At 42.9% G+C, this 16150-nt stretch overlaps 1 protein-coding gene across 8 annotated transcripts in view; it reads left to right on the top strand.

Annotated features, from left to right (window-relative positions):
- Positions 1-16150, top strand: part of PRDM2 (PR/SET domain 2) — a 59614-nt gene that overhangs the window by 23635 nt on the left and 19829 nt on the right. For 5 of the 8 annotated variants that reach the window (XR_002444485.1, XM_021417668.1, XM_021417667.1 and 2 more), the window contains one exon: positions 128-254. Coding sequence is in view for 4 of the 8 variants with exons in the window: in XM_021417668.1 (XP_021273343.1) it covers positions 128-254 (127 nt within the window). In the remaining 4 variants the exon portion in view is untranslated. Of the gene's footprint in view, positions 1-127; positions 255-451; positions 817-14949; positions 15009-16150 lie in introns of those variants that run through there. The other 3 variants (XM_021417673.1, XM_021417672.1, XM_021417671.1) reach the window with 3 other exon arrangements.

The raw sequence follows: 16150 nt of genomic DNA, 5'->3' as shown, positions 1-16150 counted from the left end.
GGGCCTCGGCGCCGCGCGCCCTCCGGCCGCCAGGAGGCGCGGTCGACGTCTCCCTCGGCGCGCGGGGGCCCGCCGCCAACAAGCCGCCTGCTGATTGGCTCCGCGCCTCTCTCTTCTCCCCCTGCAGCCAATCGCGCCCGGCGAGGAGCTGTTGGTGTGGTACAATGGGGAGGACGACCCGGAGATAGCCGCCGCTATTGAGGAAGAGCGAGCCAGCGCCCGGAGCCGGCGGCACTCCCCGAAAGCCAAGAAAGGTAGGGCCCCGCCGCCGCAGCGCGGGCCTCCGCCGGGGGCGGGGAGCGGCTCGCGAACTTCCGCCGGGTGGGCGGCGGCCGCCGTGACCTTCCCCGCCGCCCGCCGGGCCGAGCGGGGAACTTACCGTCCGGCGCAGCGCCGGCCGCCCGGCCGCGGCCCTCAGCTGCCGCGGGTAGCGCCGTGCTGCCGGCGGGGCTGCGCTGAGCGCCGGGCGGGGCTGGGAGAGCAACGTGGGCCGCAGATATTCGCCCTCACGTCAGCGCAGCGCGCGGGTGTGCCCGGTGCCTTGCTCGGTTGTGGCGATATTTTACGGAGTGCGTGCGGCTCCACGCGTGGCCTTATGTAACTGGCGCTCGGGCTCCTGCCGCGTCTCCTCCCCGCGGGGCCGGGTCCCGGTCGGGAATTTCCGAAGGTGACGAACCAACCAAAGGAGGAAAGGAGATGGCATTAAAAACGGCATCGTTGTGACCCTGTCAGCCTGCGCTCAGGGCCCGATCCTCCGCGTAGTGCGGCCGTGGAACCCGGAGCAGGATCACGTATTTGGGAAGGTGGTGATTTTTTGTGAGTTGTTGCTTCTTCTAGAGATTGAGAAGAACGGTGCGAGGCAGGAGGCTGCTCTGTAAAGCACTGCTTCCTACATCGAGCTGTTACCGTCTCTGAACCTCAAGTGCTGAATTCTGTGTTGCTGTCTGTAACGGGGTGTGTTTAGTAAACATCTAGCGCGTACATAAGGACAACTCGGTAAATTATTATGCTTTTTTGTAACTGTGCATGATCTGAACAAACGGGATTTGCATGCCTGTGATTGACCTGAAAGGCCAGAAAAACAACTCGGAAGAATTTGATTAAATCATAAATTCGAAAAGCCAGCCAGAATCATTTCTAAGGTAATTTTTCATGGCACGGAAGATTGATTTGCATTCATGAAGCTGCAGATAACTTTAAAAAAAAAATAAAAATAAAAATAAAAAGGGGAGATCAGTGAATGACTGTAGCAGTTTTTGGGTGGGTTGACCTGTGCTGTTTTGTAGGTCTGAGGCTTTAACTGTTAAGGGTCTTAAAAATTTCAGACTGTCCTCATTTGGAACAATAAATCTCTGCCCCCGTTTTGTAAACACAGCAAACTCTTTCCCAAATAAATTAATTAAAAAAAAAAAAAGCAACAACTGAACATAGGTGAGAACGGAATAAGAATTATAAGGGCATAGTAATTTATCTGTGGAATTACACTCCTGTATCATTAATCTGGAAGACCAGATCCTTAGTTTGGTTGTGTTGAGTTATTAGAGCTTCATCATCAATGCTGTGTAAGTAAATTTGCAGTGAGTTGTTCTTTTCTAACGTGTGCCTATTTTGAAATCCTATAGTTCTATTATTAGGAGGTTCCTCTGGTTTATTTTTACCCCTTCTACATTTACTCTCAGTTATTTTAGTGTTCGTAGTAGGTCTGATATTTGCCATTCACACCTAATTGCTTCTAAGTAACACAATATTTTCTGCTGCATTGACAGCAGTCACTGCAGTTAAGATTCCAAAATGGTTCCCATTGCTAACGCTCCTTTTACAGGATCAGAGGCTGAGATTTTTATGGGAGGATAAAGGAAATGTTGCTAAGCTACGAATTCAGCAGGACTCAGAAGGTTTTTTCTGTTTGGTTATTTTAATTTTTTTTTAAAGTAGTACTGACTGTACTATAAAAATGGGAGGAGGGAAATGTTGCAACTTCTTGCATATGAAAAGACTGGAAGGCAGTACAAAGTAATAATGCAAGTGAGCTTCCAGTGTAAGAAACTTCTTAGAAAGAAGCTCTTTAGGAGGGTTGCAAAATTGGAATTTATTGGCTACTGACACAGATGAATTAATTCCTTTTTATAAACTTCATCTTAGTCTGTTACAGATTGAAAGCGTAAAATGACGAAGGAGAAAATAGAACTGCATAAGAACTGCCAAGTTTAGACAACTCTGAGTTGCTGTGTCCTGTAGAAACGCTTCTTCCAGAATAGAAGCAGACAGTTTAATACCTTATAAATGCCCAGACAAGGCCATGTTTGAGAAGGGCATTCTAAGTTAGTTTTTCAAGACGTACTGCTCTTTAATCTGTGTTCAGTAAAACAAATGTCCTTCTGAGGTTTAAGTTCAGCTTACGCCTTGTCCTTGGGCACCGAGGTGGCTAACATTTGGTCTTCTGGCTGCAGTTTGCTTCGTGAACTCCGATTGTATCAGAAAAACTGATCACAGCTGTCAAAAAGTTGTCTAACTGAGGTTTAGACTGCTGTCAAACATTGCATATTGCAGTGGGATTCCTCTTGGTTTCCAAAGAAAACCTCCTGTGCTATCAGTGCAGAGCCTTACCGTGGGCCTTCCCAAACTTGGTCAGCTGCTGGTTCTTCATGAGTGTGGCATTGCCACAAGCTGCAGGTGGAAATACCACGTCCTGCTTGCCCTTGATCTGACCTCCGGTGCAAGTGATTACTGCCACTGGCTTCATAATCTCCTTTAGAGCATATTTAGGATGGCACCTGGCATTCTCCCCATGCAGGAATCTTGGTTATGCCTCAGTCATGTATCTCAAAACTCACCTGCTCAAGCTGCATAACTTCTTCACCAGCTCAGCATCTTGCATGGCTTTGTTCCTGTGGGCTGCCTGCAGGATGCTTTGCACCTTCCTCAGGAGTTGCTGGAGTTGGTTGGAGGTTTGCATAGCTGCAGTAAATCCCTTGCATTTCTCTTTTAACATGCTGAACAGTTCCGGATTAAGGGAAAGTGACAGTTCTTACTGTCTCATTTTTCTGCATTGAAACATTACATGTAAAAATGTTGTTGTTACGGTGATTTGGAAAGAAAAATAGTAGGATAAAAGAGTATTCGAAAGGAAACAACTCATGGAGCATCTCAGACTTCTACCAGAGCCAAGCCCTCTTCTCTCTGACATGATCACTAAGTGGTTAAGAGCCAGCAGCTGTCAGTGCATAAGAAGATTGTCAAGGTCAACAGCAGTAGGAAAATGATGCAGCACGTTTTTTTCTGCTCTTACTGAAATTTCATTCACTTGTTCAGCTTTCCAGCCATTATTGCCTACTTCTCCCAAACTGCAGGTGATGTTTTCTAGCCCGCCTGTTGAGCTTGTAGGAAAGTTTGTTCAAATCAAGTGCACTCGTGCAAGATTTTTGCATTAATTCACTTTCTAAGGAAGAGAAACAGTCTAGCTTTCACTTAACGGTTAAATTGATGAATCGTTAGAGAGTAGCATGGCCTTATTTTCCTTGCCAAAGCCTTTTTCTTTTTACTGTGACAGTGTCATAAAGTGGTAATAGGACAGATTAGTGCTGGCTTCAGCAGGTTCCCAGGGCACTGTTGTCTGTCCTCAGACTATTGCAGCTGGTTTTTCTCTCTCATTTGTGTGCTTCTCTTGCAAGGATGTGTTTACTCAATGTTTTTTGGAGACTGGCTTCATTCTGAACCTTCTAAAAGTAACTTCACTAACCAAGTAAAGGTATTTCAGAGAGAGGATGGTCATATACAAAAATGCCCAGTGGTTTTATCAGACTGTGATCTAAGGTGCTGAGCAAAGTAAGCAAACAGCACTGAAATAATCTGGACTGCTTCTGTTGTGGGTTGCGTGGCAGATGAGAAGTCTGGTCTCAGGGGAAGAAAGATACTGACACTGCATGGGATACAGTTGTGCGCTGCCACATGCTTGTGAATAATACTTCTTCAGACAAGAAAAGTGGTTTTTTTTTTCCTCAAAGGAGATGAGGGCAATGCTTCACTTCTGTGCTTGTTTATATCCCTGTGGTAGCGGTTCCACGCTGGGCTGTTTGGCTGTATTTGTCTTAGCTCCGTTCCTCGTTGCACTTTATCTAGGCAACGAACCCCAGTGGCATAATTTGTACCACTGTCCGAAATGAATGCTGTGTGTGTGTGCCTCTTTCACATCTCTCTGTATAAAGTCAGGCTGTCAAGAGAGGGGAAGAAAGTTGTGACTTCATGTAACTGAAAACATGCTGCATGTGCGGGCTTCGGTGGGAGTCTGTCCTGGAACCAAGTGACCTCTCAGAAAACCCAGTTGTGAGCTCATAAAATACAGTCAGTCTTCCACTGCAGTCAGACAAAACTCCTGTGACAAGACCCTGGTGAATACTCACTGTAGTACAGTTTTAAAGTCTCATACAGTTGCTAATGAATCTATTACAACTTCTCTACCGTAACTACCTCTACTGCTGCTGTAGTGTTGTTTTTTTCCCCATGGTTCTTATCAGACTTCATGGGGGAGCATGAAATACAGGGATGTTCAATGAATAACTCTGTCCTAGAGATAATGTGAGGTTAAGGTGGATGAATTATAAATCAATTACCATCAGTTAGAAATGATCGTTACGCCATGTTTTATGTGAGGTTGAACTCCAAGTGCAACATCAGGCTTCAGCTTCTGAGCTTGTAAATCAGCGCTGTCATAAAAGTAACAGTGGATTTACTTTCATCTTACTATTTACTATCATTACTACTATCAAATTACATCTCACTTTCACACAGCAGCACAGGTGGGACAAGCAGGTGAGCTCCTGTGCGTGGTCAGAGTTCTTGCAGTCTTTCCTCTTAAGATTTCCATAGGCATTTTCACTTAGTCCCAAGTATCAAACAGATACGCCTGCTGTTCGCAGAATGTGGACTGTACATTGCCATCGTGATGTCATCACAACCAGGAATCACAGCACGGTGATGCTGTGATTGTATTTTTTTAATTTACACAAATTAATTAGCCGGCCTTGTTACATGGAATAAAAGAGCTTGTGAGAAGATGGTTGAGTGTTGGAATGCAGGGTCTAGAAGGGTGTTAAGTTTGGGAAGTTGAGCATTGTTAGCAAGGATAGCCCTCAAGGAAATGGCATGGATATCTGTTTAGCTGTATTTCCAACAGATTTAATGGAAAACTTTGGAACTCAAGGCTTCAAAGTTTCTTAGCCAGCGACTGGGAAGAGATAAGGGAGAAAGGAGAAGGTCAGAAAGAAGATCTGGAACGGAGCTCTAGGATGAAGTTGAGTTTGCATTTTGAAAGATCAAAACCATTTACATGATTAATGATATGACTTCAGTTAAAAAGCTGCATTTGGTGTGGCAGGGGACCCACATCTCTCCTGGCAGCTTCTCTCTGATGAATATCTGATCTCTTTGAGGTCTTCTAACCAGTGGAGATGTTCTTTTATACCTCATAAGGAGGGCTTTTTGAGCAGAGCCTTGTCGTGCTTTACATTCCCTTCTTTGCTTCTGCAGCAACGCCCTCGGTTCCTCTGGTAGCTGCTGCTCGGGGGAGATGGGTATGATTCATTCCAGCTTTGCTCCTGCCTGTGGGTTTAATGATAGGAGAAGATCGACTTCAGAGGTAAAAAATAGATTATCTGAGTATATACAAAAAATAAAACTCAATTAAAATTCAGCATTAAACTGCATGTATTGACCCCTTTGAAATTTCTGTATTATGGAGTATAAGCTCTTAGAGAAATGGGAACTTAGCATACTCAGATCATATTTCTGAAGCCATTAAAAAAAGAGATCAGTGGATTTTTTTTTGCCAAGCTGTAGCATATTTATGTGAACACTGGACAACCTGTTGACTTGCGTGCTGTAATAAGAGCGTGGAAACTGGTGAGGCTTGGTTTTTTTTCTTCAGAAGCCTCATGTTAGATTGTACACTTTTAAAGGGAATAAGTTGTACAGCATGCAGCTGGTATTGGAAATCCACAGGTGCTGCCAGCGTGGGGCTGGTGCTGGCTCCAGCATTTGTGCCAAAGCCGGGCTGACACCCTGCTCTGCTTAGCACCGCGGGCACCCAGCTCTGTCTGCTCCAACACGGCACTAAGAGAGCAAAACATGGTGTAGTAAGAAGCTGTTAAAGGTCCCGAAGGCAGCCGGGAATGCTGTGCGAGAACTCTGTGCTGATATTATCAATCCTCGTTAAAGCAAGTAGTGCAAGCATCCTGCAGACATGCTGCTCTCTGTGCGTTTTGTCCTTAACTTAAAGTAACAACGTTCTTTCTGGTTGTAACAAATCGCTGCTTTTAGCTGCCAACAAAGGCCAGCATGTATATATTTGTCTAACATCATAAAAACCTTGTATGATTTGGAGATTCAAATAAAAATCGAAGCAGGTCTCTATTTCCTTTTTTTTTTTCCTTCCTCATTTGACTTCTGTGTGCTATTTAGCAAATTTGCTAGTGCTGTCTTGAGTTAAGTAACCTACAGTGGGAAGGAAAGCAGGGCACCAGACAGCTTCCCCAGTGTTAATCAACTTTTTTGTGTTGATAACTTTGAAACAGAGAATGACCTGCAGTCAACAGAGAGTGACCTGCAGAGAATCTCCTTCCCCCAGGAAGGAGAGGGAAGCAATGGACTGCTAAGCTTCTTTTCTAATTGAGCCAGTTACTGAATTTCTGTTAAAACATTACTTGCAGAAATATTCTATTAAGATTCTCCAAAACTTTTAAGGAAAGTTCTTTTCTGAATGACAGAACTGCTGAAGTGTATCCATGTAGAAGATGCAGAGAGAAATTGGTGATTGCTGTTCTGGGAGAGAGCTTTGAGATAAGACAGATTTGGAGGTTGTGTTCAAATCCAGGCAGCAGGTGAATTCCTCCAGAATAAGAGAACAGACCCGGCTTTCCACCGTCCAACAAGTGGTTTTCTTTCTCATTCACTTCAGCAGCTTACATCAAGCTTTAGGATTGTCCCCTTGCTTGTGACACATGAGAGCAAGCTTTGTTGTTTTTCTTATGCTCAGTGAGTTACTGCCTTGCCTGTGCTCAGTCTGGGTTTGCTCTCTCACTTAAAACCCATCGACTTTTATTCGCATGAATAATCCCTTCTTGACTTCCTTTGCTTTGTGTCCTGTGAAGTCACGGGCTTACCCCAGACGCTCACTCTTTCGCTTCTTTTGTTGTCTTACAATGGGAGACTCTTTGGTTTTTATTGTAGATACAAGCTAATCAATGATTGACTTTCATTGTATTTTTATTTACCTTTAACTTCTTGGCGTTTCTCAATGGCTTCTCAATTTAGCAGAGTCTCTGAGTTCTTGTAATGGGAACCTTTCCTCCCCCATCATTTTTGCAGCTTTTCTCTACCTGTTAGCTCTGCTGCTGCTTCAATCAGTTTGAACAAACTATTAATACTGATCAGTACCATCAATGTACTGAACTTTGGTGCCAGTTTTATCACAGTTTACCGTAATTTTGCCTTGACCATTTCTTTTACTTGAACTACTTATGGGAACCTCTTGCTCTGAGGCCACATCTGCTGATGTCTGGTGTTATTTATTATGAAGTTACAAGCAGGGACGTGCAAAATAGCTTCAAGTATGTCATACAAAGTTTTGATAACCTATGTATTTATGGGAAGAGATGGAGATTCCATTTGTGTGTGGCAGAGACCTTGTTTTCTTTGTGAGATATCTGCTTGCTTTGTAAGGTAACTTGTCTGTAAAGTCTCTATGAAGATTCTAATGTCACCGCATTACAAAACTGCAAAATATCAACATAATTTCATAGTTCCCTTAGTTAACTACTCCGTACATTTTCCAAATAAAAAAGCAAAATGATTATTGCTAGACCAGAATGTGCTTAATTTTTTTAATCTGTCAAACCTTCAAATGCATTTTGTCATTCTTGCCAGGAGCCTTACCCACAGTGATGGGAATGGCTTCTGTTGGGAAGAGCTCTCTGGCCCACAGCTGCTGTGCCAGCTTCCTTGCTGAAACATTATATCGCCCTGTAAGATTGCACTTGGGTTTAACAGTTATTGAAATAAGACTCGACGGTATTTCAACCCTTGTGGCTAAGAAATTAGGTATTGTTTGACCATCAGATACTCATTAGCAAATATTTACCCACCTTTTATGAACTCTTCCCCTGGATTAAGCAAGTGCAACATGTATTTGTATCACCAGTGCGTGTTTGTTGCTTAGCATGAAGCCTTCAGAAGCATTTAAGGGCTTACCAGGGTTGCTGTTGAAAGTTAATTTTGTTGTCACACGTTCTGTCAGATTTCTACAAGAGCTTTGATAGACTGTGATTAATGCTTTAGAGCTTCAAAGAGGCAGTGTTATTAATGTGAGGGTTGACATAAAGTTACTCTAGTGAGAGTATTATTATAGCTGAAAATCTATCTTAGTGATTATCATTAGGGCAGAATGCCATGGAGATGGGTAGTTGGCTGTACGTCTATTTTAACTCGTGTTGAGAGCCAGATTCCTCACTTTCTTTAGTCTGTTCAAATATCAGTCTGGTTTTATTTGGCAGTCCATAAGGAAATCCAGTTCTTGAATGGGAAAGGCTTAGTGTTTCTGAAAGTGGCTTGATTAATGTAAGTTATGGTAAATTTTCTCACGCAATGCCGCTGTTCAAGGCCAAGTACAGTGCAAACTTCCTCGTTTCTGCAGGTAAAATTAAGCACTTAACTGGATACTGAGCTCCAATGTAAAGCAACTCATGGGCAGTGACAGCTGCTCTCTCTTCAGCAGCAAGTTTGGATCAGAATCTTAAAATCCTCACCTTTGACTTGGAGTCATGTTCTTAAAAGGAAACATGTACAGTCTGGGTGCCAAATCTAAAAGTTACCTTGGGCTCTGACCAAGGAGTTGGTCGCACCAAGTTCCAGCCGGCTGAGTAAAAAATTGACTTCCTGCAGCGTGTTTGAGTTCAAGTTGCAAGTAAAGAGCCAAGAGCCCAGCGCTTCAGATCTTACAGCCCCTTGGCAGGGATTGCAAAAGCAAAGTGGACTTTGAAGCCACTGGTTCATGAAGCCTGGTTCATGGCTCCCAAGTCCTTAACTGGTAAGCGTCAGCCTTGAGTCTCTCCACTCATTTACCGGTGCTATATTTTTGGGGGTTCCTTGCCTGCAAGTGAAAATGCCCAATTTGCTTTTTGGTGAGGTTTTATTTTTGTATTCTGTTTCAGCTGACATTCTGTACTATGGAAAGCTGCATGGAAGATACTTGTACGTGTTTTCAAGTCTAATGTCATTGAAACAGATTAGTCTTGAACATAGCAGTGTGCTGAGCAGCAGACAGATGTGTCTGTCCTCTGTCTCTGGGGTTTGTTTTCACATTATTTGAGAAATGGAGGAAGTTGCCGTTCCCTGTGGGGACTTTGTGGGCCTATGGAACTTTCTTGATTTCATAAATTAGGCAGAATCCAGTTTACTGTCCTCTGCTGTGGGGCAAACCATAAAGGTAGGAACTTCTCTTGTCAGCTGTGCTCACCGGCGTGCCAGCTGCTGTGCTGTCACACGCTGCTCTGCAGCTGGGCAGTGCACTGGTTGGGCAACTGGAGCATTACAGTTAGAGCTCCTGGGGCAGGAGAATTCAGCGTGTCTTCAGAGAGAAGAGTGGAAAGCATTTCTCTAGGAAAACATCAATGGGCTGCAGCTGAAATGAGCAAAGCACTTGGTGTCACAGAAGAAAACAAAGCAAATCCTTCACAAATATCTCAGCAGATATAAGCGACTGCACTGCACAATAAAATAATCATTTTACATGATGTTTGTCCTTCTCCTTCATCAGCTTTTATCTGTTAGGAAGGATCTGCTGTGATAATGTGCCATGCGACCTCGGATTGTCACCCTGAAACTGGAAGGAAACTTTCCAGATTTAACAGATGAAGTTCTCATGCCTGCACATGTGCCTCAGCCGTAGCAGTTATGAGCAGTTAAAGCTGTTCCTCCTTAGATTGGGCACCCAGTTCATAAAATACCAGCATATATTTAATGGAGGTTAATGGAAACAAACTATGCATCTGCTGTAATAACTAGCTGATAATTCTGCTTTTGTCACCTCTCTTTAACACCTTTTGTTGATTTTTTTTTTCCATCCTACAAAGGTGAGCACATCCCTTGACATTAACTGTTTTCATTTCTGTTACGTGATAATGTTCTTACACGGTGCCTGAGCAAAAAGCTTAGGGAAATTAATAGTGCTGTGCTTCCAGTAAAGGAAGAGCCTCTACAGCTGTTACAGCCCAAAGACATTTGTTGCTGAAGGCGAGCTTGCATTGCATGCCAGAACCGATGTTTTGGTGCTTTGGGAAGTGCTGGTAAGAGAGGGGGCAAGAAGGGAGCATGTGCACTGTGGAAAATACTGCTGAGTAATTTCCCTTTTGAAATGCAAGGTAGGACTATTGCAAATATATTGGATTGCAGCTGATAACAGCAAATAAATAAAACCATCAATAACAATGTCTGCGTTGTGTTCCCCCCCCCCCCCCCCATCAAATCCCTCCAAATCAAGATTACCTTTGCAAGTTGCATTGAAGAAGTGGAGAATAAGAAAGTTGAAGGAAAGAAAATTAGAAGTACGTGCTGAAGAGGGGGATGAATACGCTGTAAAACGGAGCAGCCTGATGTGACCGAGCAACCTGTACTGCTTTGGAGATGAACATCTGAGAAATGAGGTGCCATCGTTGTAGTAAACAGGGATTCAATTCAGTAAAAAGCAATTGGCAATACAAATTATAGCAAATGTAAATAAAAAAATTGAGTGTGGCTTTTTAGCGATTTTGAGGCCTTTCTTTTACACTTTGTTTCGGGGTCGGACGTTTCAGAGAGCACTGCAGTGAGTTTAGGAGTACTGAATTCTTGAGTCAGGTTAAAGCTCACGTTCATTAAGGTGGAGAGCCACGTTTTGAGTGTTCTTCTGTGTTTAAATACAAAAATTAGATGCTGTTTCTGAGCTGTTGGTAAGGATTGGCTAAATATAGAGAGCACCGGTCCCTTCTGGAAGATCTGTTAAGTGTTTTGTATGCCAGCTGTCACTTACTGCTTATTTTTGCCTTAATACTTAGTTAAATGAAAGCTAATGGGACGTAACTACAGAAAATGTGATGCGTTCTTCTCTGTGTCAGTGGTAGCTGTGTAAAGTAACTTGCCAGCAACATGTAGTGACTGGAGGGAGGTTGTGTTCCTGGGAAGGGTGGGAATTAGGAACACACAGCTTGGTGAGCGATGGAGAAATTCTAGAGGAGACTTGATGCTGCGTATTTGTGTGCTCTGCCTGCTGTTTTGGCTTTGGAAGTATTGGCATCGAGGCAGGAATAACAGTTTAAAATCTGCTAGGATAAAAGCTGGATGTTTAATCATTTGCACTTAATTGTTCAGTACAGCTCTTGTGTGGGTTAAACTTGTGTAGAATTAAACCCTGTGGATGTTTGTTTGCTCTGCTTCCTAGTTGTTAGGTGACATTCTGTACTATTTAAGTCATTGTGGATGAGGGAGTCTATGAACTTAAGTCTTCCTGTGATTTCTACTCAGGTTAGTCAGTGAAGCTGTAATGTATTAAGGATTTGAACGTAGAGCTGTGAATGTAGAGGGCTGACAGCCAAGGTCAGGCTGGAGGGGCTCTGAGCACTGATGGAGCTGTGGGTGTCCCTGCTCATTGCAGGGCGTTGGACCAGGCGGCCTTTAAAGGTCCCTTCCAACTGAATTGTTTCTGGGATTAATTCAGTTCACACGTGTGAGGAAGAGCAGAGGCAATTCCTATTTCAGTTTTGGTGGACTGCTATAATAGCACGTGTTTGGGATGAGCTTCCTCCTGGTAGGACTTTTCAGCCTAAATGTATTAATCAATTTTGTGAACAGCTTCAGCTGTGCTATTCTGGGTCTGCCCTCCTGTGCTAACATTTCTTACACTGATGCTTATATAATGTAAGGAGTTCTTGGTGAGATGCAGTAACTTGATCTTCAGCGCCATCATAAACTTGAAGGCTTTGCCAAACATTCTCTGAAATTGGTGTTTTAAATAGCCCCAGCTCAGAATTTTCTTACGTTTTCCATGGCAACAAGTTCATCTGTTATGCAAATGTCACGTTAACAGTCTCTGTAAATGCATTGCTCCGTTTCTTTCCTGCAAAGTGGATGTTTAGTTCTTGGTAGAAGTACGTTGTAATGAAGAAGCACAGTTGCGTGTGTAAGCATCTGTCAGGAGGTGAAGTGAAATGTCTTCCTAAGGTGAGAACTTCGGGGTGACATTTATAATCTCTTTGGATGACTCAGTGATTAAAATGCTATTCTGTGCATATGTGAAGTGATGGATTCTATGGAGCAATATGTTTCTATAATAGGACAGGATTGTTTTCCTAATGATAGAGGTGATTGTTTCTTCTTTTTTAATGAGGCAGTTTCATCCTAGCAGTCTCTGAAGGTCGTCTTCAGTGCTTATGCTGTCCTTCCTCCTCCTGCTTCTACCATGTAAGCCTGAATGGCTGTTTTTAGGGAAGGGGAGGTGCAAGTTGTGTTGGGAAAGCCTTTAGTCCCTGAATTTACTTTTGTTTTTGATGTTGAGGGTCTATTTATCTCTGCTGTTGATGGCCCTCAAACGAGAAGGTTGTACATTGAGTTCCAAATTAGAACAGAAATGTACTAAAACAGCAGGGTAAGACATGCTGTTTCTCATCAGAGACGTTATGTTTTGAGAGGGAGCTGAGCCGTGGCAATGACTTGATAAGTTTGGCTTGGACAGATTGACAACACAGGACGGAGATCTGGTGTAGCCCTGACTCCTGAGGATCATGACAATAACTCAGAAGTTCAAGTTACATTGCGCTTTATGGCGATAATTTTTATACACTGAAGCTGACATGGACTGTTATCAGATAACTTCATGATGCTGCTGCAAGAAAAGCGCCCCATTAATTAATTATAATAATAGATGGGAATCAGGGTCATCTTGACATCTGGATGTTGTTGCTTTTTCACTGCATGTTCTCATAGGCACTTGCCAGCACTGTTGAAATAGGACTCGTAATGATACTGTGTAGCCATTGAGATTTAACTGACATCCTCTTTAATTAGATGTTCATGTTTCAGAAATCGAGCTGTGCCCTTTATGCCTTGGATCTCCCCCTTAGGGTTGCACAGAGGTGTGCTGCTGTTGCATCCTTCCGGCATCATTTTTAACATTCAGCTTGAGGAAGGTTTGGCATTGCCAATGGAAGTCAGTTAATGCTGGCAGACGTGGTCTGTATCTTTGAATGAGGAGATGGGCGCCTTCCAGCCTTAGTAACGGCAAGGGGTAAGACGAAAAATCTAAAAACAGAATCAAGATGCTTGAATCTTAACAGCAAAAATGTGCTAAGGGAGCAGCCTGAGTATTCACGTCTTTCTAACGGGCGTTTTGAAATGGGTAGCGTTTTTATTCTTTCACTGCTTAAGTCACTTTCTGTTTAATCAATTACGTATATTAAATATGCATGGTCCTTAATTTTAAACGCCATGGCATGCGTTGTTGGATGAGTTCTAAAAAGCCTCTGTGACGTCGCTTAATGTGGTTTTCTTCATGCTTCTTCAGTCGGCACAATTTTCATTTAATTGTTTTAGAGTCATTTTTGCTGTTATTTTCAGTGACTTTGTGTGTGTAGAAGGCATTCCTTTCTTCTAGCCCGTCTCCCAGAACAAACAACAAGTCAGATTTTTACATGCACCTCGAAATTTAAGTAATGCACATGAAAAACATGACATATCCATTAGTATTCTGGATACGGGAGTAGAGGAATTCTGATGCACAGCAAACTGTTTTTCAAATGAAAACTCAAGTTGCATCAGTATTTTGGAAATCGTTAACCTGAGCAATGTGGGAATGGTTATAGAGTTGTGGCTTTTGCTGAGTTCTCTGTAAGGATTGTTTAGCTTGGATATACCCTTAATCTTTATTTAACTCTCTTAAAATAGCAGTGTTTTGGCATTTACCAAGGAGAGAAAAATCAAAAGTCGATTCATACTATAGTAGTAACTGGTCTAAGCTAATGTGAACCAGTCCCAAAGGGATTTGACTAGCAAGTCTGAACTGTTCCCCTGCAGTTCACATCGTGAAGCCGTGTGGTTCTCACTGTCAGTGTAACATGGCAGCTTCTTGTCTTTGGTATTTCTTGTAAGGCATCAGAACAGTGCTTGAGAGATCAGATGGGAGATTCCCCTTCCTGCTTCATGGTGGGAGCTGTGTGTTTGGTGCCGCACTTAAAGCTCATTAAAGATAATAGCATCTTGTACAGTTTTGCAATACTTAATTATGGGATTCGGTTGCAAGCGAGACTGTGTTTAACTTCTTCCCTCCTGGTATCTGAGCACACTTAACCCATCTCACTAGAAATTGCCCAGTTGTTTTAGAGTCCCGTTAATATTTTGATTAACAGCAATGGTTGGAGTGCAGGCACTGTAGGTTGTTCTGGGATGTCTTGGTCTGATCAATGGAATTAAGTACGGGCAAATAAAGGTAGCTGTTATTTGTCACCTGAACTAGGTAGCACTGCAGTGTTGATATCAACCAGTTATCTGTCCACTGATGGTAGCGTGAGGTCTCCCGTGCCTGTTGCAGTGCTTGTACTGAATGCTGTGTGGGTTCTGCAGGCAGTAAAAGCAGGTAATGCTCTTGCTGACCTGTCTACAGCATGCATAAATAGCTTTCAAATACGATTCCTTCTCCCCTTTCCTGTAAGCGGCAAGGCAGAAGTTCCTGCATTCCTCTCTCGACCTTTGTTGCTGTGGGCAGGTAGCTGTTTTTCTGTCTGTTTCTTTCATTCAGTTTCCTTTGCATCTTTCTTTTGCAATTCCTGAAATGCCCATGCACATATATTAAGTTCTGCCCTTCATTTATTCTTTTGTCATTGTTTCCATTTCACTTTCCCTGTGTTTCATTCCTGTATCTTTCTTGTTTAGACCAAGTGGAGGATCCAGCTGGCCGTAGCAGCCATGTAGGACCCTTCAGGAACCTGATGGTAAGTGCACGTGTGTACTTATACTCAGGATTCCACCAGGTTCTGTACTGTGAGGAGCTGTTTTCCCTCCTGCAGGCTTCTGTCAGTCCTTGGCATTTTAAACTGTAAGAAAATCGTGGGGCAGACCTTTGGTTACTTCCTCGTTGACACTTTGATATCAGAATTGCAGGTAGAGGTTTTCACTGGAATTACGCAGGTAGAAAGTGTGTCAGTCTTTCATGGTCACGTGAATTTAAAAAGCACTTTGGGAACTCTCATGAGGGAAAGTCTATCAAAAGCCACTAGGTATCTTCAAAAGATCCTGAACTCTGAAGAGTTTGAAAGCTAGGAGGGTGTACCAAGAAGGTATACTCTTCTTAAATTCTCATCCTGGACATCAGCTGTTGAATACGGTTAGGATGATAGGATGGATCCGTCTTGGGCAGCCCCTGCTGTGCTTGAGTACAGGGAACTCTTCTAATCTTTATAAAAAACACTGCAAACTACAAGCAAACAGGCCAAAACTAATAACAAGGAAACAACAGAAATTGGTTGGTATCCCTAGCTGATGTGTCAGCAATTGAACTGGCCCATTTGACAAATGCATGCAAGCATTTTGCTCGCTATAAAGGTGAATAGATGCCAGGTGAAACTTCTTTTCAAATGCATTTGTACTTAAAGACCAATAGCTTAAAATATTTCCAATGGTATCAGTGAGTAGATTGCTTTTTTATTTTTTTTTTTCCTTCTTAGGAGTGTGCCAAGGTATCTTGCAAATGGTCTTTTTCTCGTCAGTAGGATGAGAAAGTATGCTATCTAAATAACCCTGTTTTGGTTACAAATCCTGATACTCTGGTGGCTTCCCAGATTATAATTTGAAGTGCTATAAATTTTATATTCTATAAATGGAGAACACTTTGGAAAACCTGTTTGCTTTAGTACTTCAGAGTGATTTTTGTTGTTGTTGCTTTTGCGTATCTTGCATTTTGAAGAGCACGCTTTCCCTCTCATCTTGCTGTAAGAAAAGGCTGGGTCTTGGTTTGCAGGCTTTTACAGTAACATGTCACTGTGCTGAAATTTGAGGCTGCTGTAGAATCAGGCTGTAGAGTTGTCCAATGACTTCATCTGCCATACCATCCCCTGCTGCACCATCTCATGAAGCT

The sequence above is a fragment of the Numida meleagris genome, chromosome 20, assembly GCF_002078875.1.
Source record: "Numida meleagris isolate 19003 breed g44 Domestic line chromosome 20, NumMel1.0, whole genome shotgun sequence".
In the NCBI taxonomy this organism is placed as follows: domain Eukaryota; kingdom Metazoa; phylum Chordata; class Aves; order Galliformes; family Numididae; genus Numida; species Numida meleagris.
This window is presented reverse-complemented; position numbering and strand designations above follow the sequence as displayed.